General features: G+C 53.6%; 7 protein-coding genes across 7 annotated transcripts; 3 read left to right on the forward strand and 4 right to left on the reverse strand.

Moving 5' to 3' along the window:
• Positions 1–930: 930 nt before the first annotated feature.
• Positions 931–5,789, reverse strand: GUITHDRAFT_111748 (hypothetical protein; the record flags this gene model as incomplete). Its single annotated transcript, XM_005829105.1, has 27 exons — positions 931–1,098; positions 1,154–1,225; positions 1,276–1,326; positions 1,379–1,432; positions 1,483–1,547; positions 1,597–1,681; positions 1,804–1,884; positions 1,940–1,997; positions 2,139–2,188; positions 2,251–2,427; positions 3,234–3,294; positions 3,346–3,380; positions 3,431–3,483; positions 3,529–3,619; positions 3,664–3,735; positions 3,886–3,914; positions 3,959–4,020; positions 4,072–4,121; positions 4,199–4,331; positions 4,381–4,474; positions 4,533–4,599; positions 4,651–4,731; positions 4,886–4,938; positions 5,097–5,124; positions 5,178–5,398; positions 5,458–5,515; positions 5,736–5,789. The coding sequence occupies 27 exons, from the start codon at positions 5,787–5,789 to the stop codon at positions 931–933; spliced, it is 2,103 nt and encodes a 700-aa protein (XP_005829162.1).
• Positions 5,790–6,066: 277 nt separating this feature from the next.
• On the forward strand, positions 6,067–6,993 carry GUITHDRAFT_111749 (hypothetical protein; the record flags this gene model as incomplete). The annotated part of the gene is made up of 9 exons (XM_005829106.1): positions 6,067–6,082; positions 6,129–6,187; positions 6,247–6,302; positions 6,359–6,434; positions 6,486–6,536; positions 6,602–6,670; positions 6,719–6,762; positions 6,814–6,853; positions 6,907–6,993. The coding sequence occupies 9 exons, from the start codon at positions 6,067–6,069 to the stop codon at positions 6,991–6,993; spliced, it is 498 nt and encodes a 165-aa protein (XP_005829163.1).
• A 76-nt stretch (positions 6,994–7,069) lies between these two features.
• Positions 7,070–7,908, reverse strand: GUITHDRAFT_153619 (hypothetical protein). The gene has a single exon (XM_005829107.1). The coding sequence runs from the start codon at positions 7,719–7,721 to the stop codon at positions 7,128–7,130; it is 594 nt and encodes a 197-aa protein (XP_005829164.1). The 5' UTR covers positions 7,722–7,908; the 3' UTR covers positions 7,070–7,127.
• Positions 7,909–10,166: 2,258 nt separating this feature from the next.
• On the forward strand, positions 10,167–11,221 carry GUITHDRAFT_111751 (hypothetical protein; the record flags this gene model as incomplete). The annotated part of the gene is made up of 4 exons (XM_005829108.1): positions 10,167–10,182; positions 10,235–10,515; positions 10,566–11,023; positions 11,077–11,221. The coding sequence occupies 4 exons, from the start codon at positions 10,167–10,169 to the stop codon at positions 11,219–11,221; spliced, it is 900 nt and encodes a 299-aa protein (XP_005829165.1).
• A 446-nt stretch (positions 11,222–11,667) lies between these two features.
• GUITHDRAFT_141389 (hypothetical protein) lies at positions 11,668–13,490 on the reverse strand (the record flags this gene model as incomplete). Its single annotated transcript, XM_005829109.1, has 3 exons — positions 11,668–12,254; positions 12,282–12,569; positions 12,842–13,490. 3 exons carry the CDS (start codon positions 13,488–13,490, stop codon positions 11,668–11,670), a joined length of 1,524 nt encoding a protein of 507 aa, XP_005829166.1.
• A 2,292-nt stretch (positions 13,491–15,782) lies between these two features.
• On the forward strand, positions 15,783–17,476 carry GUITHDRAFT_111753 (hypothetical protein; the record flags this gene model as incomplete). Its single annotated transcript, XM_005829110.1, has 6 exons — positions 15,783–15,831; positions 15,880–15,975; positions 16,025–16,134; positions 16,186–16,232; positions 16,407–16,643; positions 16,705–17,476. 6 exons carry the CDS (start codon positions 15,783–15,785, stop codon positions 17,474–17,476), a joined length of 1,311 nt encoding a protein of 436 aa, XP_005829167.1.
• Positions 17,477–17,759: 283 nt separating this feature from the next.
• On the reverse strand, positions 17,760–22,445 carry GUITHDRAFT_111754 (hypothetical protein; the record flags this gene model as incomplete). The annotated part of the gene is made up of 11 exons (XM_005829111.1): positions 17,760–17,845; positions 18,086–18,247; positions 18,430–18,529; positions 18,742–19,033; positions 19,075–21,183; positions 21,263–21,387; positions 21,442–21,468; positions 21,516–21,853; positions 21,909–22,005; positions 22,053–22,208; positions 22,260–22,445. 11 exons carry the CDS (start codon positions 22,443–22,445, stop codon positions 17,760–17,762), a joined length of 3,678 nt encoding a protein of 1,225 aa, XP_005829168.1.
• Between the last annotated feature and the right edge of the window lie 259 nt (positions 22,446–22,704).

The following is a 22,704-nucleotide window of genomic DNA, read 5'->3' on the forward strand; positions in this document are numbered from 1 at the left end:
AGGAGGAGGAGGAGTAGGGATAGGACAGAGACAAGGGAGAGAAGGAAAGTGAGAAGGGGATAAAGGAGAGGAGGGAGAGGAGCGAAGGGCGGCAGAGGGAGAGGAGGGAGAGAGAGGGCAGGTCAGAAACTTTCACAGGAAAGGTTGCTCTCACCGTAGATGGCAGAGAAGTCAGAATCCTCGAGGAAAGAAGCTCCTCTACTGACGGATCTGAGCAAGGGACGTCACCTTGAACTCCCTCGTTGTTGCCCGGAACGCTCTTCAAGGTTTTCATAGGATGAACATCTCGAATTTCATGTGTATCTTCCTCCTGCATCGTAATCATCATTACGGTCATCATTGTCAATATCAATAATCATAGTCATCGTCATCGTCATTACCACCACCATCACCATCATGATCGTCATGATCATCATCTTCGTTATCATCCATCAAGAAATAATACCATGGCTGAAAGATGACAAACTTCGCGATGTTCCCCAAGCTGACAGCTCAACTCAAAAAACAGAAGAAGAGCAAAAACAGAACAATCACATCACTTCACATCTCATTCATCCCCTCCCCTTCCCTTCCTTTTCCCTCCTCTCCACTCTTCTCTACTCTCTACTCCCCTAATCTACTTTCCTCCCCCCACCCCTTCCCATCTCCTCCTCTTGTCACCTCCGTGAACGACGGGTCGTTCAAGCTCATCCAGTGGAACTCCAGCCCTTGCTTCACTTCTGCGAGGCAACTCCAGAGCTCCTTCACGCCCTCCTCCTGCTCCTCCTCGCCCCTCCTGCTCCTCCTCGCCTGCTCCTCCTCTTCCAGCAACTGCACGACGCTCTCCACAATCTTCATCCTCTCCATCGCATCCTTCAACCCCGTCCTCGCCAGGCTCGTCCGACGCCGCCAGACCTCCAGCTAAGGTGAGAGTGGTGAGAAAGAAAGACGTCAAGTAACGCTGGCGGCCACCTCGGACTGAAGGGACACGCTCCTCTCCTTGACCGCTTGCATCGCGTCGGACAGGTCAGACCTCTGCTGCTGCTGCTGCTCGACCTCCAGCTCGAGGTCCTCGATGCGCCTCTGCTGGGCCAGGAGCTGGTGCTGGAAGCTCTCAATCTGTTGCAAGCACAACTCAGCAACAGCAGTCAACCGGGAGCTCCCCCTCACACACCTCTCTTGCAGAGCTTGCAATCCTGGCTACCAGCTCCTTCTCCTTCTCCTCCAGCACCTCCTCCACCCTCCGCTGCCCTTCCCACGTCACCAGCAGGACACTTGCGAGGACCATCATCGTACCGCCTGTGCTGCGAGCGTCGAATCTCGAGAACTCTCAGCCCTCCTCTTCTCCTGCCACAAGAGCTCACGGAACCTTTCGGCTCTCACAGGAGTTTTGGTTGACCAGGAGCTGAGAATCAAGGGATCGGACCCGAGCTGAAAGTTCGTCGATTTCAATCTGAGGAGCTCGTGAGGAGGGGGGGGGAGCAGAGAGCAAGCGAAATAAACCTTGTCCTCGTCTCGCTTACGCAGCAAGCTCGCCATCTCAATCTTAGTTTCTTCGAGCTCTTTTTCTGATGAAGTTTGTAAACGGCGGTTGAACTTCCAATAGAAATCTTGTACCTTTCGTCGCCAGCATTGCTTCCCATTCCTTCTCAAGCTTCCGGGAATTCTGTTTGACCTCGCGGAGCTTGTTGTTGCATTCTACCTGTATAAAAGTCTGAGGACAAGAAGAGCAAGGCAGGAACAGGAGGAAGAGGAGGAGAAAGAGGAAGAGGAGGAGGAGGAGGAGGAGCAGCAGCAGGATGAAAGTGAGCCGATTGTTGACACCTGTACTGCAGCGATCTTCTCGACCTGCAACGAATGTGCCTCCTGCACTGTCTGTCTGAGCATGGAGTTCTCTTCCTGCAGCTGCGAGGAAGCAAGGGTCTCATCCTCTGCCATCTCTCCGCTGCTCACTTCGCACCTTGAGGATGGTTTGACTGGCGGCTTCCGCTTTCTCCTTCCATTTCGCCTCCTCCTGCCTGCAGCGAGACTTTCAGCGAGCACGCGGCAATGGAGGAGGAGAGCGCTTTCCTCCTGTATCTTCTCTCTCCTTCAAGCTTCTGCTGGAGATCTGACTGCAGACTGTCCGGCATACCACCTTTGATCTTACTGGCCAACACCGGGGAGGGGCCGCTATGCTCGACAGCCCGGACGGGCGCTGGGTCGTCCTCTGCCCACTTAGATGTGATGTTAGAGTGGAATAGAGAGATTGCGAGGTCATGAGATGCTCACTGGCCAGATGCTTGAGGAAAGGTTCAACATGGAGAGGATGGAATCGTCCCGTCGAGGTGTGCTGCTCGCCTCCTTTGTTGTGTTGGAGGACAGCTCTCGCCCCTCGCTCTCAGCTTGTCGAGCAGGAAGGCTTCTTTCCATATCTGCCTCCATCCTGCGTCCCTCTCCTCGCGCAGTCTGCGCCCCGTCGCGATCCCTCCTGCTGGTGAGCCAACCACGATCTCTTGTGAAGGAGGGGGAAGCTGAGAGAGGAAGGGGAGAGCCAGGGGAGGAGGAGGCATGAGGAGACGCGAGAGCCTTCGCTTGTCCTCGCTCATCGTCTCTCCTCCTCCTCTCCGTCAACGCATGCAGCACATGCGTCATGCCCTACCGACACAGCTCTCCCATTTCTGGAGCGGATTGACAAGATCTGAAACATGGTCGGGGGTAGGGTTCTCATGGTAGGGGTTATTTTACCAGAGAACACAGGCATTTAGTAGGTAGGGGTAGGTATAATCGGATGTTCCGGGGGGATAGAAGTGAGTCGCACAACACTTGTATTTCAATAATAAAACAAAAAATGCTTTTCATTTTTGTACCATTCTCAATCAATCGCAGTACAAAAAGCTAAACAGGAATCTGTACCAGTTTTCATCCATAAAAATGTTTTTCAAAATTCCTCGGTACGTAAGGAAACTTGAGTAAACTACATGGGTCAACAAAACCTGTACCCTCCCGTGAAAACTTGAAATCTAGCCTCGGGGTTTGAAATCATTTTCGGGCTACTCAAAACTTGACCAGTCTTCCCATGTGTTGTCAATCCTTGTCACCGCGCCGGCAGAAATGGCGGAAGTAGCTCTACAGGAACATGCTCCCGTTACCGCCGTCTCCTCCTCCTCCTCCTCTCCTCCCACCCTCCCTCCCCACGTACCTCGAGCGAGTCCACTCCCTCCTCCCGCAAGGCCTCCTCGTTGTGTGCCCGGATCCGCTCTGCGCATGTTCACGTCAGGGTGTTTGACGAGTGTGCGGGATCGTCTGCCTGCTGTGTATCCGATCTTGACTCCCCTGGGATATGAGACAGCGTCAGGATGAGACTGAACAAGAGTGTGCGGGAACCTGTCTATCGCCTCCGTTCTCAGGAGATTGATCATCTGAACGTCAACTGCTGTCAAAGATATGAAACATCCCACGAAGGAGCAACCGGGAAAGGAGCTCTCTTCTCGTAGTTCAAGTATGCTTCCTCCGGCTCCAGTCCTGCACGGAGTGAGCACTCCAAGCAGGCAGTAGGGCATGGCGCACCCCCAAACTCGAACTGAGGGTGGAACGCAGCTATCAAGACGTGCTCGCCAATCTCGTAAAGTTCTCCGTTCTCAAGTTCGTCCTCCATGACCTGACATGGATGGTCATCGAGCGCCAAGATTGCGGTGCAAGCACCTCGCTGAAGTCGTTCCAGTCAAGAAAGTCAGGGTAGAGGTTGGGAAACGCGAGGATGGTGGTGGGTAATTCCTGGAGGCAGGTCAGGGCGCCACGACGACAGTGTTGGTGTTGTTGGAGATGGAGGAGGCTATGGGGATGATGAGGAAGAGGGGGAGGAGAAGAAGGTAGAGGAGGAGAAGGCAAGAGAGAGAGGGGGAGGGGATGGGAGGAGGGCGATACATCCTCTGGCGTGTCGATCAGCATCTTTGCTGCTCTTGGTGTTAACCCGTACGCAGTAGCTGGCAGGCAGAACCTTCTTCGATGAAGAGATCTTTGGCGTCCTCCTCATCGGTGATGTCCTCCCTCACGATGATCCTTCAAGCTCGCGTCAGGATTACTCGAGCCCGCCTCGAACGAGCAGAGGACCTGATCCTGTCGATGACTCCGCTCGCCCAGGGACAGAGGCCTAGACGCACCTGATGGGCAAAGAGGAGGCACGTTTGTCGTCACGAGGAGCTTAGGACGGACATAGCCTGTTAAGTTCTCTGCTTACCACATGTTGAATAGCCCATTCACGGATGAATCGAACATTCTCATCGCTATCCGCGATCATTTGTTCACGATTTTCTTGCACTTCCTCGCCTTCTTTCTTGGCTTCCTTGCTTTCTTTAGAATTTTGGAGTTCGCTTGTAAACGGGTCAGTGACAGGATTGCCAAGGCAGAGCCCAAACAAACCGGTTAACTAGGTTGGATATCGCAAAGATTTGATCGTAAGGAATCGGAGCGGGAGCTTTCGTCGTCTTCTCCTGCCCCTCCGACGATGCTGACTCTGGGAATGGAAGTTCACCCCAATGGTATCAAGAAAGAAGAAATAGACTCCATCTCACTTGCAACTGATCTCTTGTTCGCCATGGATGACGATATCGCATCCGATGACGCCTTGAGCTCAAACTCCTGAGACCATTGCGGTCATGGACGACTCATTGTGAAGATCAACAGAAGCACATCAGCAGACGTCTGAGCAAGAAGCTTCTCGTGAGGGAAGTTGATGTAAAGCTCTTCGTAGGCTGCCAGTTGTCGGCGAACCTGCGGAGAGCAGCAGGGGAGGTCACCGGATTCTTGATGATTCACTTCTCCTCACCTCCTCCGCGGGAACCCCCTCCTCGTCCTCAACAGATGTTAGCACCCGTGCGCGTAACATAATGAATTTTCATACCATGGGAGGTGAAGTTTTCCAGACCTTCTTCTTCTGGTTCCACCTCACGTCCTTCACGTCCTGCAAACTGTCAAAACCTAAAGAAATATCGTTCATCCTCCCCTCTCCCATGACTTCCTTGCTCTGTTGCTCTCGGTCTCTCTCTCTACCTGCATCCCCTCGCATCCTCCTGTGTCGGCGGTCCAAAACCTCTCCGTCTTCCCTTCTCCCCCGTCTCCCGAGGCCGGAGGGTCACCCGGACGCACAACCTCCGCGTTCCACGACTGGGAGCACAAGGATCAGACGAAGAGGAGGACGGCATTCGTGAGTTCGCCACCTCCGGTGTCTTCATGATCCTAGGAAAGAAGGGGTAGACTCGACACTGCGCGGGCCTGTGCTCGTAAACACTGCAGGTCTTCTTGTCCTCCGAGAGGAACACGCATCCCTGGGAGCCCCCGGGCAGGCTCCTGTCCTTGAGGAGGAGCCAGCCGTCCACCTCCATCTTCCCAAAGCTTGCCACTACTTCCTCCCTCGTCATGGCGAAGAACTCCATCAAGCCTGCGACCTCCCCAGGAGCACACCATACGTCCCCGTACACCTGACAGCACTTGCCGCACCCTGTGCAGGCGAAGGGAACCTGCCCTCTGGCTTCCCACCAATCCTCTTTCCCTGCTCCTGCATGGAGCACGTGGAAGCTTCTCCTGCCGACAGACACCTCGCGGGTCACGGGAGGAGACTGGTGAGGAGGTCGAACCAAGAGCGCGCCAGATGAAAGCGGGTGTGAGCAGGAACGGGGAGGCAGGAGTGGTGGCGGTGGAAAGCATGGCAGAGGGGAGAGGAAGCATGGGAGAGGAAGAGTGTGTGTGTGTGCATGAGAGGATGAGGATGGAGTTACGCACAACAGCGCCATGCCCAGCGCCATGAGCGACCCCACCGCCGGCCTCACCATGTGCATAAATAACAATAATGCGACCGGTCGTGACTAGTCGAGTTCAGAGCTCGCCTCAGGCACTGTCTGTACCCTCATCCCCATGATACCCCCTCTCTTAAAGGAAAGGATGGCGCCGAGACATGCTGGGGCGCTAGGAGCGCTGCTCCTCTTGTTCTGCTCCCCCTGCAGCTCCTTCCGCATTCCAGCCCTCTTCAATGGCAGACAAGTCATCGGAGTCACCAGGAGACAGCACAGCTCTCCCCTCATGTTGATGAAGACCCCTCAAAACGTACCCATGAAGGACTCTCGGGGTTTTCTTTCCTTCGTGAAACGTGGTCGGATGCTGATTATGGGCAGGAAACAACATCGGAGATAGTCGCTATACCACGAACTATGCAGAAGATCTGAAGCCAGAGGTGCTGCTGTCTCGCATGGCTGTATACTTCTATCGCATGCTCGCTGAGAACATAGAAAGGTAGAGGAGCTACCTCCTGGAACAAGCGAGGAATTCTTGAGAGACGTTGCTCAGAGGTGAGAGGGAACGCACATCAATAGAAATGTTGAAGCTCATTAATCTCCTTGCCTAGACTGAAGAGTTCCCCATTGGTTCGAGACTTGGAAAGCGGAAGGATCAAGTTTCGTAACAGTGTCGTCGGAACGGAGGTATCCAGAACCAGGAGCTCTCGAAAGCCACGATCTGACATGGAAATTAAGGTTGTCGACTGGATGGTCAAACAAAGAATCGCCAAGGACAGGAGGGTAGCGGTAATAGAACATCATGAGACTTCTGCACAAATCCCTGGTCCTTCTCAACTCACAGATACGGAAAGGTGGCGTATGGAAGACAGCTGATCCGTCTGGCTGAGATCGTTCACTGCACCAGAGGGCATGACTTCAAGGTGGGTTGAACACGTACGCTCCGAAGCATTTGATTCACTTTTGTACAGGACGAAGAACTCTTCTATCGTTTCGTATCTGACTACGAGAAGGGGTAGGGCTAGTTTGCGAATTGAAGGGTTCTCATGCTAACAATGCTGCTAAGTTTGATCAATCCCAAGACTCCTTACCAGTACGCGATGAGGGTGAGCATCTATTTGTATCAAAGATTCCTCCCTGACTGTCTGTTTTCCCTAAGGTCCTCTCAACACCTCCCATCCTGTTTGCCGGCATCGTTGCCTTCCTAGTCATTGCTAACATTGCATACCTGTTCAAATCACCTTAAAAGTCTGGAAGTGATCCACTTGCATCGAGTTCTGCAAGCACTTAATAATCTTACCGCGCTCACGTTCAAAGATAATCAAACGAATAAAGCTTTATTTACAATTGATTCAAGGTATTTACACAAATATGTCATGCTCAGATCTGCTGAGCCTGAGCCATGGTTGACGACACATGGGGAATGTGGGGGATCCCTCCCATCTTTGCAGGCATGCTCGACGGCATCTTAGGAGCCGTTGACCCCTGTAGGTTGAGCGAGACGTGGCTCTTGTCCCTCATGTACCTCGGGATGTAGTGCTTGAAATGATTCTCCGCACTGTAAACATCCAGATGGGGTTTCCCAAGCAAGTCCTCAGTAATCCTGTGATTTGGCATCATGTAAACCCAAGGCTTCATTGTCATAGCTGTGTGGATGAGACCAGTATCCCTCTGATGAGGGCAGAGTGTAAGATCTTCGATTTCAACCTGTTCTCTTGTGTAGTACTTAGGAACACCCTCCAGCTCGTCGAGCTTCGCCAGCATCTCGTTGTCCACTGCGTACAGCTCACCCGAGACCTGGGATCCCATGCCAGGTGCCTGAAGGAGGAAGGGCACGTAGTACTCATCGGTGATGAGGGGTAGGCATGGTTTCGTCTTTGCTGCACCGATGTAGTTTGCACCACGGATCACTTTAGAGTTGTAAAGGCCTCGCTTCAAGGTCCCGTACACAAACACTAGGTTGAACGCATTCATGGCGTTAGCTACCAGACCACCATTGCAAATCATCTCGATGCCTTTTTTCTGTTGATGTAGATGTCACTGAGTAGATAACTTGTCTTGCTTGTCTGTCTGTTTTCCCTCTCTTGCTCTCTATCTCTCCTCTTGTTTCGTCTTGTTGACGGCGCGCTCCTCAGATTGTTATCTTGATGTGGTGGAACTTGCGGATCGACAGGGGACGACCTTTCTTGAAATAACCTCGCACTCTTTCTCCAGTTGGCGGGATAATTTCAATGTACAATAGAGTTTTCACGCCAACTGTGAAAACAAATCTAATTCCATCCCCTTTTGTCGTCTCCTGCAGTACTGTTCAATGATTCTTACACGACAACTTGAAGTTGGCATGTAAAGAACCAGTATGAATCTTCAAAATTACGCCAACGTTGATAGCCCCTATCTCTTTTTTTCCTCGAACACCAGCATGCACAGGTCAACAGTTGACCCACCCTCAAATCACCCCAGGATTTTCCCCACCCCCCTATGCACCTCCCACTACCCCGTATTGTGGTCCCCACATCCAACGTACCGCCCCCTGATACGAGACCATGATACAATTAAGGGTTCATTCGATTAAATACACACCTTCTGCCCAATGGTACGTAAAGGTTCTAACAGGCAACAACCCCTACCCCCATGGATGCCTTTGAGCTAGACCGCCCCATCAAGGCAAAGGTACGAAATGGGTACCCCACCCCCTTGCCCCTTGAAGTCCCCCAGAGCCTTGGGAAGGATGGGGAATCAAGGGAAAATACATTTAAATATTGCTATATAATAACGGTACGAGGATAGTAGAGGATCAATACAAATCAATTATGATTATCCAAAGTGTATATGAACACACAATATTTTTCGTAGATTTCGTTACAAAATGTCTCAAATATCTAATTATTAAAAAGTGATTTTTGGTACAAACTTTACTATATTGAATCACTTTATAAATTATAAAAATATTTTTTCTACGAGTGAAAGCGAGTGGTACAGCCGTGGTACAGATTGCTGGAGACGTGCATCTCTAAATGCGGATGGAGGATTGATATAGGCCACACTACCGGTACAAAGTCCAAATTTCTGCTTATAATCGGTCCGGGTGGGGTGGTCACCATGGCCCAACATAGAATTGACGGGACAGGAGTGAACCTTTGTCGTCACTTTCCAAATATACAGATAAATTTTGAATTCTACCGAAAATATCGCAAATATTTAGCAGGTAGAGTGGGTCAACACTCCAAGGTTTCAAAAGCTGAAAACTCGTAGCTCTTGAGAATCGAGTCCTTTGATCAAAGGCTACAAGATTAGAGCCTTCCATCCTCCCACGTATCGGCTTACTTCCGGCGTGTCATCAAGACTCCAACCGTTGAGTTACAGAGTCCCAAGTCATTGCTTTACTTCGGCTCCAGTTTGACCACATTTTGACCAAATTTTTGACCTCCCAGCTGACCAGCAATCTTGGTACACCTGGAGATTTGACAGGTTTTGACCGCTAGTTGACTGATCTGCAGGCTTCAAGCTCGGTTGACGCACGGTTCCGATCACGGCCGCAGTTAACTTAAAAAATTGTCCTCCCTGATTTGAGTGAATGGCAACCCACGGGATGGCCGGAGCCGGCCCAGCCCGGGGCAAAGGCTAACCTCGTCATTGAGGCGGGCCGGTAATATTTTGAGTTAAATATTTGAAGTTGAGTAAAGAATCACGACGAAGAGACAACGACATGCTCTGGGGCTGGAGGGAGAAAGAAACGGACAGAGGAGAGAACGCGAGGGAGGGCGAGGAGAGGAGGATGAAGATCAAGTTGTAGAGAAGAAAGATGCACGATATATGGGTGGAAAGAGAATGGTGAAGGAGGGCTCCGAGGGCATGGAGGGAGAGATAAAGAAAAGAGAAGCCCAGGAATCAACATGGAGGGGCGAAGGTATAAACGATTGAAAGGTGAAATAAGGAAAGGTAAAGGAGAGAAAATGAGAATCACAAGGACGAGATGAGGGAAGAGTGGAGGATCAGAGAAAGGTACACGATGAAAAGCGGATGAAAATTAGCTGGCGGGGCTTCGTGGTTGCGAGGAGTAATGGTATGTAGGATAATGCTATTTCGGAGAAGATATGAACAATGCCAGAGAGAGAGATATTGCGTGGAAGAGACCGATTATCAGGGAGAGAAGGAGCACCTGGTAGCAAGATAGAGAACTGGGGAAAGGTTCATGGCATGGATGTGCTATAATAGCTGATGTATGAGAAATAGCTGGTACATGAGGGGAGGAGCTGCTGTATGAGAGCTTCTTGTGACGTCATACCGCAAGTGTGACGAGTAGACTTATACGAAGCGATGCCGCACGTGGAGTGCAAGAGCGATTTTTTCAACACAAAAGCACTGATAATGATTCATCCAGCTAGATCAGCCCTGCATCGGTCGCTCAGGCCTCAGACCATGGTTGCTAACCGAGGTAGACGTTTTGTGTGGCAGCCTCCATCATCAAGGCTGACGGGCCCCCGCAGGAACCTTCATGTTTCTCGGGGACAGCAGCAGCAACCTTCGGGCTGTAAGGATTGCGGTCTTGTTCTCATGTATGGCAGCCGCTCTCGTACTGGTCACGCTCGGGGGCAGGGATCCCGTCTTCCTTGAGAACGGTATAGACGAGGATATGAAGACGGCCGTGGACAAAATCATGGCACGCCCAACAGAAGAAGATAACAGCGCCAAGACCGTCGCAACGCATGAAGCAAGAGCTGTGAAAGGCGACTTGATGATGGAAAGGGATCTGATCAAGCACATGAAGGTGAAGGCAAGTGCTATGGTCTCCTGAACTCACTCGCCTGCTCTCTGCAGATGGTTCGCGCACAACTGGTGAATGGAGAGCCCATGGGCACGAAAGACATCGAATCTCAAATCAAGTTTCTCAAGGAGGATATCGACTTCCTCCTTCTCAACCCTGAGTCTGCGGGGTATACCAAGATCCCGTATGACAGCAGGAAACGAAGGCTGGAGCTTGCGCAGCGGATAAAATCACTTGTCGACTACTTGCAGTATCGTCTCGTCACCGAGCATGGGTGCAGCATTCACGCTGTTCTCAACGATGGGAGGTGCATGCCTGACCCTCTGCCCAACAAGCTGCAGGGAGACTGGGAGCAAGAAATGTACGGCAACTCCTATCGTGCGTATCAGCCCTACTACTACGCTCAAGGGCTCGCGAATGGAGCGTACCCTGGAGGATTGGCAGGAGGAGGAGGAGGAGGAAGCACAACCAAGACTGTGGGCACGGAGATCAAGGCTAATGGCAAGAATAGGTGAGCTCCGGCCCTGTCTTGCCTCTCAAGTTTCTGACGCTTCGAACGTACAGCCGCAACGACTTTGTCATTTTTGGTGGGCCTGTCAGCGTGAAGTTTCCTGCTCCTGCTCCTGCGTACACTACCATTGTCTCAGGGATGCCGGGAGGGCAACCCATGGGCTCGCTGCTGCAGCCAGGGCCTGGCATTGGGCGGTGAAAGTGTGGGAGTACTGTAGAGTAAACTGTTTGAACCCGGCAGCCTTCCCGCAGAGTGAAAGCAACTATCATGGCATGACAGCAGGGTCTGTCTCTGCAAGTGTTCACACTACTGTTACCGCCTCAACAACTGAACTGTGGCCCGGCCGTTGAACGTCAGTGACGCGGTGCATCACCCTGAAGTCGGATTCGGCTAAGCAAGCTTCTGATTCGACTAACCAAGCTTCTGATTCGACTAACCAAGCTTCTGATTCGACTAACCAAGCTTCTGAGTAACTTGAAAGACTGAGAGAGCCATCACTGTCAAGAAAGTGCCCTGGCATTGTCCATGTTTTTACTGGGTTCGAGAATCCTGCCATTAGTTTGCAAAAGTTTATTACTAAATTAGATGAACCCTTACTTGCTTTGCCGCCCCAGCTGCAAGCCACTGATGGAAATCAATTCACGTCAGTTGTTCTCCCTTTTCGATGCCCAAAGTTGTGACTTCTCCCTTCCTTTCTTTCCGTCAGTTCTCCAGGGAATTCTCATCAAGTCAGGGAGCTCCTGACTGGCTTCAACGCCACACCTGATCGCCTGCTCCTGCTGCTGACTAGAGAACTCGGAAGAGCGATTCTCTTGCGGTTGAAAGCCACTCGAGCCGCAGGGAAGGTACTTCTTTGCCAGCTCTCGAAAGGAGGAAGAAACCCAGCCGTCTACTCGAGCTTTAACATGGAAAAGTTTCATCTTCATCCTGCCGATCCCCCGAGGAACGCGAAACCGGGCGCAGCGAGTCGTAAAGATGGCGTATGGCAAGATGAAGTCACAAGAAACAACAATGAAGACGGGGGCAAAGGTCTTTGTGAGGGCAAGGTCAACCAGAATCTTTGTTGAGGAGTAGGTAAACCAAGTGCCGATGATGATGCCACCAAAGAGCCAAAACACGACCAGCCCGACTCCTATGAAGAAGAGAGAAACTCCGGTAACGTACAGGAGCACCGCGATGCAGCCTGTGCAACCCTCTTTCCTCCTCTTTCTCCTCCTTGTCCGAGTTCCGGCTGCACATCATGACGAAAAGAGGCCACCAGCCATAGAAGGAACTCCGTATGGTATCCCTGCGATAGACCACTTGTGCCAGCACGCGGCCAACCGTGAGGTGACCGGGAGATCGCTCTGCAGCTCGTAGCAGTGCGGTGTGATCTCCATCGAGGTCAGAGGAAGCAGGACAAGCGACTGCTGACTCGAAAGAGCTGTTGAGATGACAAGGAAGGAAATTTTGCGCTTCAGCCATGTCCATTTCGTCTCGAAGCATCCTTTCTGTTTAGTATCGACGGTTCGGGGCTGCTGACTGCAATCGCGGTCTCTTGTCTTGGCTGCACCATAGCTCTGACACCAGGAATAACACCACCAGCGCTGTAAGACTGTTGCTCCTCCTCCTCCTCCTCCTCCTCCTCCTTCTCTCCCTCCTCCTCCTCCTTCTCTCCCTCCTCTCCCTCCTCCTCTCCCTCCTCCTCTCCCTCCTCCTCTCCCTCCTCCTCCTCCTCGCCACCTTCAACAGGAGAGGTGTTGTTTTCAACGACAGGTTCACTCCTGATGGTATCCGGCAAAATTCTTGAAGTGATATGCTCTTCTCCTTTTAACTCACTTTCAAGATTCGCATCCTTCATCATCATGTAAAAGGAAATGCAGGCCCAAATGATCAATCCCAGGCCAACGCTCAACTTGGACGAGATGTTCTCGTATGAGCTCTCATCTCCAAGAATACTGGTCGTGAATTCATAAATGCCAAACTTGCACAATGCCTCCTGCCCGATGTAGCTGAGCGAGCTATGTGGGGCACAAGTTCGATTATATTGATAGTCATCTTTTGACAACAGCCATACGAGACGGTCAGGGTTGTCACTGACATAGTATGCCTTCATCACCCTAGCCTCCGACGATGTCAGGAACCAGTTGAACCTTGCGCTCATGAACGCCATATTATAAACGATCCAGAGCATCGGGAGCAAGCACTTGCCGATGAAACGGATATCTCCTTGATCGACCGTACAGTTCTGCAAGACGATGGTGATGAAGAGTATGAAGAAATGGAACGTAAAAGCGAATTTGAAAATGGTAGAGGATAGACCGTTCTGCATGAACCAGGACTTCTGGTCATGATTTTCAGGCCTCGGATCTTGGCTATCCGAGTTATTGCGTTGAATGCAACCGGTATCGTTGACCATCTGATCTTGCAAGCAAGGGAAGCAAACTGATCGATGAGAGGTGTTGGTTGAAAATTCCCCGGGGGGCATGGTGTGCAGCAGTAGTCGAGCATCGCAATCTTGCATGAGCTTGTTGTACAATTGGCTCCGCTGCGGGACGTCGCCGTACAGTTTGAGCCAATGCAACAAGTCGAGTACCCCTTGTCTGTCGAGCAGGGGCGATTTTCCATGTCGCAACAGCTGGTACACATCGATTGGTTGAGAATCTTGTCCTTACCACAAATGCGATCACCTTGCACTGAGCTTGTGATGAGAAAGGAGAGAATACAAGTGCTGCACAGCTTGGAATGTATGAACAACATCTCAACGTCTTTGCCTCAAACAATTCAGACTACAACTGTGCTGGAACAAGCGAGGTCCTCGAGGAGAGGAGGCTGGGACAGAGGACGCCAGAGGTCTAGTCAAGAAGCCACCCTCCACCCTACCCCTGCCAAGGCCAGAGTCAACATGTCCAGAGACCCGGTACTCAGCACTGCTGGACATTCGGAGGCCGCCGCTGCGCGGCCGCGGCCCCGCGGGGGTCCGACGGTCACGGGTCCGACCGTCGGCGCGACGAAGCCTTGAAGCCTTTGCGGCCTACTTGCGGCGGGCGGCCCGGCGCGGCACGATGTGAAAATCGCGGCTCAAAGTTAAGTCAACCCCCCGGCGAGTCAAATAAAATGCTGGACCGTACTGCACCAAGATTCGAAGAGACAAGACTGATGGAACGTATGTCAGCCGTGCCATCAGATAGCGCCGAGTTAACAAAAACTCTCCTGTAAACCAAGACGACTTACGTGTTTCAAGGCGGCATGTAGCGTGTGGACGAAGAGGGGGCTTTCCTAGCCGTCTTGCTAAGGTCCTCTCATGTCTGGATGCTTGGGTTTCACATCCTAGTATACAGTCTATCTCTCATGTGCTCCTCAATTCTGGTTTTGTGTGCATTAAACTCGGTCTTGAGCAAAAACTGCCAGGCTTGTTTCAATAAGGTTGATGTGATATCTGCGTTACTTTTGGCATAGTACAAGTCTAACAAACTTGTATTCCGTCAAAGACCGTACGGAAACACTGTCGAGTCACTGAGAGTCCAATCGGATCGCACCCCGGAAGTTCAAGGTGCCGCGCCTCCATTGTATTTCCAACTCGGCCGGTAGTGTTAGTTGTAACAAGACAGTTTTTGCTCAAGACCGAGTTTAATGCACACAAATCCAGAATTGAGGAGCACATGAGAGATAGACTGTATGCTAGGATGCCAGTGAAACCCAAGCATCCAGACATGTGCAAGACGGCTAGGAAAGCCCCCTCTTCGTCCCACACGCTACATTGGCCGCCTTGACACGTCAGTCGTCTTGGTTTACAGGAGAGTTTTTGTTAACTCGGCGCTATCTGACTGGCACGGCTGGCATACGTTCCATCAACGCCGGCGTGCGCGCGGCGGCCCGGCCGCCGGGGCCGGGGCCGCCGGCCAGGGCGGCGGCGCCCTGGGTCAAGATGGGGATGAGGCTTCAGTTACATTCATCGCGTGACTCTCCTACCCCCTACCCCTTGACTTCTGGTACCCTACCCCCTTCAATAGCTGACAACTTCATAGGTTAGTACCCCTACCTGTGTCATAATCAATACATCCTACGTCAGTTCAGTAAACCCCTACCATACCCAATGCCACCTGAGATTATGTACCCCCACCCACCAAAAAGTACCTTCACCCAATATTCCTATTATATTTGCTCTAGTGGTACCCCTTATATATTCACCCTCACCCCTTCTGGAGATACCCCCACCCCCCAATTTGTATTGTACCAGCTGTCTTCCTCTTGCAGGGCTCATGCAGAGGAGCGAGGAGGAGGCGGGGGAGGTGGGGGGTAGGGAAAGTGCGAGGAATGCAGGAAGCGAAGGCGGAGGAATGGAACGAAGATGGTGGAGGAAGAAGACTCTGCAAGACTGTATTGAAGAGACAGAGAAGAACATACCTAATTCACAGCTGAGGAGAAATGCTGTTGTATGCATGCCCGCACGATTGGAAAGGATGGGAATTTTGCAAGGCTTCATTTTCTGAATTTGCAGGAAAAACATTTTGATGAGACATTGAAGTAGTTTTGGAAAAAAATGATAAGATACGATAAGAGCGCAACAATGATTGTCCAGTTTTGCGCAAACTGAAAGTTTTCATGTTTAGTGGAATGTGCAGAAAAGGGAAATTGAAGACACACAATTTACATGGTCTTTAGTTTCATTTCAGGGGAATTATTGAATGAGCACAGATGATAAAGTCTTGCCACCTATTTCGTATCTCGTGAAATCGGAACAAGAATTTGACTCTTTGGTGAAGGCAGAAAAAGAACGATGCCTGACGAAGACCCAAACAAACAGATTCCACGTATCTTCGTGGGAGGTTGAATCTTGTAGCATGAAAGAAATTTACGCTGACGAATGTGCGAAGGTATGGCCCACGGTCGAGATCCTCAGAAACCTGTGAACGAGGAGATGATTCGAACAGTTTTTGGCAAGTTCGGAGAAATCGTCACCATCAAGACAGGTTTCTGACTTTTAGTTCTGTCGTGTTGCCTTGTGACACTGTCGAACAGGCATGAAGGATTTCGTGTTCATCGACTACAAGGACCATGAGAGTTGTCAGCGAGCAATCGAGACAATGCATCAGAAACCCTTCGATGAGGACTCGTCGGGCCCGATGAAGGTAGGAGGGGGTGAGTTGGGAACGACAGGGTGTGAAGATGCTTGTGTGCAGGTTCAATATGCTGAGCCGAGACGCGAGCGCCGCGCGGACACTCGGAGGTTTGAAAGGCGTTCTCGCTCCCCGGGAGGACGGGGAAATTTCATCCGACGTCCTACCCCTCCGCCGTTGGAACGTCCGAGAATGCCGGAGGGATATCCTCAAGACCGCCCCCGACATTATGAGGATTTCCCACCAGAACGTGAGTGGATGGATAGGCCAAGGTCCAGGTCCAGGTCTGGGCGTTTCGACCCTCGGAACGATTACAATCGCCCGCTCCGAAGCCGATCTCGCTCCCCCGGCCCTCCTCCAAGTGCCTACAACGACAGGTACATGGATCGTCGCCACGAGCATCATGGCCAGTATCGCAATGGAGGGGATCACGGATACAACCGAGACATGCCCCGTGACCCGACGATGCGTCATCCGGGCGATATGAGAGGTTCCGACCGCGATTACGGTCGTCAGCCAATGTATGCATATCGACTTGTGCTCGCCGCTTGCTTTGGTATTGAAGCTCATTGGTGTTTGCAGGCCTGATGGAAGGTATCAACAGCATGGAAGGGGAATGCCGGATAGAGGATATGACCGTCAAGCTCCAAGGGAACCATACAATGCTGGCCGTGATGACCGTTACGATCGAAGGCAACCTTATCCCAGAGACGATCGATACGACAGAATGCAGCCTCGCCGGGAGGATCGACCCAATGGAGGCCCCAACGGCCCAGGAGGATACGATCCAAGAGCTGCTCCTCGGAACGATCAATTCCGAGGGAACCCGCGACGCCCCCCCTCCCCGGCTAGGCCACCGGCTGGAGGGCGGAGCAGGAGCAGAGAGCCGATGGAAAACACTTCCGTCAGGAGGGATGACTACGGGCAGTATGACATGAGGGGAGCTCGAGACAACGCATATGATAGACCAGTGGACCCAAATGCTCGGTACGGCATGGACAGGCCTGATGGAGGGAACTACGATCAACCAGGTCGAGGAGGGCGTCCTGAGCCGGAGAACTTTCCGCAGCGATACGATCAACAGCCTGGAGGAGGAGACATGAGAGGCTACGGCAGGGATGCCCCCATGGATAAGTTCTCTTCCTACGGGAACGGCCCCAACGATGACGACCGAGGCCTGCCGCCGAATGAGCAGTCGAGGAGGAGGCAGCGCGAGGAACGCTTCTCGTCCAACAACCCGGGGGAACAGGTCCAGCTCCTGATGATGATCGACGTTGTCTTACCCTTCCTGCAGGATGCTCCTAGAGACCAAGGACGGGCCGCAGCGTCTGACTTTGATGATGGAGACATGTGAAACTGCACACGAATGGCAGGGGCACAAGCACCCCGTGGTAGATGAATGGCACATGGTTAAGGTGACAGATCGTAAGGAGAGGTAGGAGTTGACTTCTTGAGTACGAGTATGCACACCGGACAACGAAGCAGCAGGAAAAGATTGGAATTTAAGGAAAGAAAGAAAGAAAGATGAATTCTGCTTGCACTCCTTGTCAGGCTGCGACAGTGGCTTGCTTGAGGGAGAATGAGTCTGTTGAACATTCACATGTTTTCACTAACATCACTTTAGAAACATCGCTAGATCAGATGTCGGAAGTCTCCCTGTAGCCCTTCCAAGATGCGGGAGACACGAAGTTGTGCTCTGCCATGGTCTGCAGGACGAGCTTGCCTGCTGCTCCGTCAGCCAACTCCAAGACACGAGGAAGGGAAGAGAGAGAAGGAACGAGAGCAGACGAGAAGAGGAGGCGGGGGAGAGGGAGAGAAAAATGAACTTGGGGAGCAGGGAAGAGATGGAGGGAGGGAGGGAGGGAGCTCTACAAGAAGAGTTGGCGGGAGGGAGGAAGGAGCTCTACAAGAAGAGTTGGAGGGAGGGAGGAAGGCATGAAGGAGTGGAGGGAAGGTGGTCAACCTGGCTTGTCGTTGGGATAGACTTCCATGCATTCTTCCATGAGCTCCTTTGCCACGTCCCACTGCCCCTTGAAGTAGGGGACGAGGGCCTTCTCGAACTGCCGGCGCCAGTCGGCGGAGGTGATGGGAGGGAAAGTCTCCCAGAAGTCGTTGCCAGAGGATTCTGAAGGAGGAGTCAGCTGGGGAGGAGGGAGGAGGATGGAGAGGCTGGGCGGATCAGGAGGAAGGAGGCGGAAGCAGTCCAAGGAGGGCACAAGGAAGAGGCGCTCAAGGCACACAGGGGACGGAAGACGCGGAGAGTCGGGGAGGGAGGGAGGGAGGGAGCAAGAGGAGAGGAGAAGCTACCGAGGAAATTCATGTCGTAGTCGTCGAGGCTGAAGGCTCTGGTGTCGTAGGTGAAGAGGTCGATGGGGGTTTTACTGTCAGGAACTTTGATCTTGTCGACCTGCTGCTGAGTCAGAGAGAGAGAGAGAGGAGGCGAGGAGAGAGAGAGAGAGGAGAGAGAAGACAGAGAAGAGAGGAAGAGAGAGAGAGAGAGAGGAGGAGGAGGAGGAGAGATGAACAAGTGGGAGACAAGGAGGGTAAGAAGAGGAAGGAGACAGCAGGAAGGATTGAGGACGAGAAAGGAGGCAGGAGGAGGAAGAGGGTGCCCGAGACCTTGCGGCAGAGCTTCTGGACAGGAGGGGAGAGGAGGTCCCAGAACGCGTCGGTCATGAGCACGAGAACGCCGTAGATCTTCGTTGCAGCCTCGAGCCTCTCCGACCACTTGACGTTGGGGGAGAGGTAAGTCGGGTCGATCTTGAGAGCTGAGCCGATGGCTCCCTCGATGGCCCAGCCAGCATGCAGCCCGAAGCCGAAGGTGATGGTGTAGTTGGGGATCCTTGCCTGAAGCTTCTCGTTGGAGGTCAGGCGAAGGAGAGCTGGGCAGGTCGAGGTCTCGAAGACGATTCTCAGCACAGTCCGCAGAGCCGCGTCAGCGGTCGAGACGACCTGGCCGACCGTCCGGCGCTCCGGCAGGCGCCACGCGAGCTGGAAGGCGTCGCCGACGTTTTGTTGGGAGCGCCCTCGTTCTCGGAGACCGAGCGATGCACAAAGTCAGCGACGCGATTGACGAAGATCATCACGTCCTCTTGCAGACACTCCGTGCAGTCAGTGAAGGATCGGATGTCGCAGAAGCCCCAGACGCCCTGGATGCGCTTGCCTGGGATCAGAGCGTTCACGTCCTTGCCGCTGTTGAGATTCTCGGTGATGATGGTGGAGCCAGCCTCTCCAAAGGCAATCTGAAGCATCGTGGACAACTTGATCAGAGCTGCTGCGATCGACTTCGTCTCTGCGTCCCCGTCTATGATCTCCGTCTCTGCGTTCATCCTCGCCATCGGGTCTGCCATAAGCCCTCGCACCATCGCCGTCATGGTCTCCAGCGGCACGATCACCAGCTTGTTGGTCAGCTGCCCGAAGTTGAAGGTGGCGAAGCCCAGCAAAAAGGTCACGAAGATCACCGTCGAGCAGCTCTGCATCGCTTGGCTCTTGGAGTCCTTGGTGGTCTTTAGAACGAGCATGGTACAGGGGTCCGCGTCCGCCAGGGAGGAGCAGGGGTAGCTGTCGCACGCGCCCCCGTAGAGGGTCCCGAACCCGAGCCGCCATGCTGCGATGTCGGGAAACCAGCGGGAGAAGGTCGAGTTGGGGTCAAGCCGGACGCTCTGGTTGAACTCAGTGCCCCAGGGGTAGGTACCTTGACAAGTTTGACTGCCGTTGAAGATCTCGATGAGCTGCTCGGCCGGGTACCCTCGTAGGTCGTACATCCAAGTCCTCTGGGAAGGGCCGTAGCCCCACACGTCAATGCCATTCACTCGCAGATACCGGAAGGTGCAGCCGATGGTTTCTTGCCGGGTTCCCAGCGTCGTCCGGTCAATGGGCGGGCAGCCGGGGAGGCAGGTGGAGTTGACCTCGGGCTGGTCAAGGCAGTTGTACTTCTGGAGGAAGCGGAGGGAGGCGGTAGCGAACGGCTCTGCGCTGACATTGTTGTCTGCGACGGTGAGGAGGTAGTCGAGGCGAGAGAGCTCGTCTTGGAATGTGCACTCGGAGGACTGGAACTCAGACGCAGTCTGGATGAGGAGGAGTAGCTCCCCAACGATGAGCATGGTGGCGATGATGACGATGATCTTCCGTTGGATCCCGTCGTTGATCAGCTGGCCGACTTTCGACCCCTCTTGCTGTGTCCTTGATTTCTTCTTGATGAGCGTCAGGGCCTTGAAGATTCGGACGATACGCGCTGCTCTCGTCCCTGCTCGCGCCGCTCGCCCGGCTCGAGCAACGGTCGCGCTCCCCCCCTGGCCTCCTCCAAAGAGGCTGATGTCCCAGAGGAGAAGGAAGTCAGGGGCGAGGGAGATGGTGGAGATGAAGTCAAGGTAGAAGAAGAAGGAGAAGCAGTAGCCCGGCTTGAAGAGCGTGTAGAAGATGAACTCCAAGCTGAAGAGGCAGAAGCAGAGCAGGACGATGGTGTAGAACGAAGGGTCACTCTCCTTAGACACATCCGCCATGGCGTAGATGTCGGTACCCCACAAGGAAAAGACAGTCACGACGATCATGAGCATAGTGAAGGCACTTTCCTCGGGATTCTCAACCACACCAGGGATCAGCGACTGAGGGCCCTCCCGCCTCCTCGCCCGCGCCTCCTCTTTGGCGATCCGCTTCTCCTCCGCCATGCGCAGCTTCTCGGCCTCGAGCCTCTCTTGCGCCGTCATCTTCTTCTCCGTCGTCACCTGCAGCACCTGCAGGTCCGATCGCCCCATGGAGCGCACAAGGTTGGAGATCTTCGCCATGTCCGCCTGCCGCTTGTTGATCTTCCGCTCCCACAGCTTGCGGTTCTTCGGGTCCCACTCGACCAGGTCGCTATCGTCGTCCACCTCCTTCTTCTCCTGGTACTCTTCCTCGTCGACCTCCTCGATAGGGTCGAGCAGGTGGGGGTTGAAGTCCTGCATCAGCTCCTCGAAGGTCTTCTTCCCTGCTGACGCCGACGGCAAGTTCTCTCCGTCGCTCACGATCTGCTTCGTCGCTACTCCGCTCATGAGCGCGCTGGTGCTGCGCCGAGGAGAGACGCTGCAGGAGTAAGGAATCAGACAGCAGCAAGAGAAGGGGAGGAGGACGAGCAGGAGCAGGAGGAGAGGAAGTGCTCGACCTGCTGCTGCCACCGGTAGAAAGCTGCCTCTCCATGAAAGCATGCTTCTTGGTCAGACTCTCCAGCGAGACTCGGATCGGCAGCTCTCGGATCTCGTCGGGGAGTTTAATCCAGTACTTAGTGACCTGGAGGACTGTCAGGAGGAGACGGCAAGACTTCGAACGAGCAGTCACTCTTACCAGCCCGTCGTCGCTCTTCTCGATCGCCTGCACCTCCCCAGTTTTGCCCTCGTACCTGCACCCAACAGACTCACGACAAGACCCCAGGGCCCTCGCACGTGCCTGGAGAAGTTGGGAGGGAGGTTGGAGACGATGACTTGATTTCCAACTTCGATCGTGTTCCTGGACGAGGACTTGGAGTGCAGGAGGGGAATGTCAAAGTTGTCGTCCTGCAAGGGCGGAGCCGATTCTGGCGAGGACGGTGGAATCATCTCGGATCTTGCCCCGTCCGTCGCCTCCGCAGGCAGCCTGATGCTGTCGGGGAGGGCAGGAGGACGAGAGTAGAGGCGAGGAGAACTCTCACTCTCCTCCAGCTTCGCCTGCTCCCGCGGGTTTGCAGCAGCGGGCATGGGAAGAATTTCTTCGCTCGCGCCTGCACAGACAAAGGGAACGTAAGGGGAGCCAAGAGCTCGAGGAGGCCGGCGAACCTTCATCCCTTCCAGCGCTAGAGGAGACGGACGTGTGCTGGTCGTAGACAATCGTAGCAGCAGCCTGGGGGGCTGCTGGAGGGAGCAGAGGAGTTGACTGAGGAGGTCAAGTCAGTTCGGCACGTGAAGCAACAGGGCCCTCACGTCTGATTCTTGTTCCCCCCAGTCTTCTCCTGGATCTGACGTTTCTCTTCCAAACTCTCCCCCGCTCACGGTCAGGGGCAGGTCAGCCCCTTCCTCCTGCCGCCTGCTCGACGACGGCAGCGCCATCCGAGCGACGAGCGCGTCCAACGGGTTCAACTGTGACCGACATCAGCGGCAGCCTCCCTCCCCTCCCTTCCCCGCACGCACATGCTGCTGCGCGGACGACATGTCCAGCGAGTCTTCCCTGCTCGAGTCCGCATCCATGTGCCCAGGAAGGTCCATGAACTGCACTGGAGTCTCGAACTGCCATGGGCCGTCAGGGCTGCTAACTCGAGGAGGCAACGGCAGGACCTGACTGTCAGTATCGTCCTCCTCGTCCGCCAAAGAGTGCATCGGTGAGGGACCCAAGTCCCGAAGAGCTGGAGGAGCTCTGCCCATGTCTCTTGCCTGCCGCAATGGAGCATGAGACGGTTGAGATTCTGACAGCTGCAGGAAGAGCAGGAGGGGCACAAGCAGAAACAGAAGGAGGAGGAGGGGCGCAAGCAGAAACACGAGGAGCGGGAGGAGGAGGAGCAGAAACAGGAGGAGGAGGAGGAGGAGGAGGAGGAGGAGGAGGAGGAGGAGGAGGAGGAGGAGGAGGAGGAGGAGGAGG

Source organism: Guillardia theta, assembly GCF_000315625.1.
Source record: "Guillardia theta CCMP2712 unplaced genomic scaffold GUITHscaffold_54, whole genome shotgun sequence".
Classification (NCBI taxonomy): Eukaryota; class Cryptophyceae; order Pyrenomonadales; family Geminigeraceae; genus Guillardia; species Guillardia theta.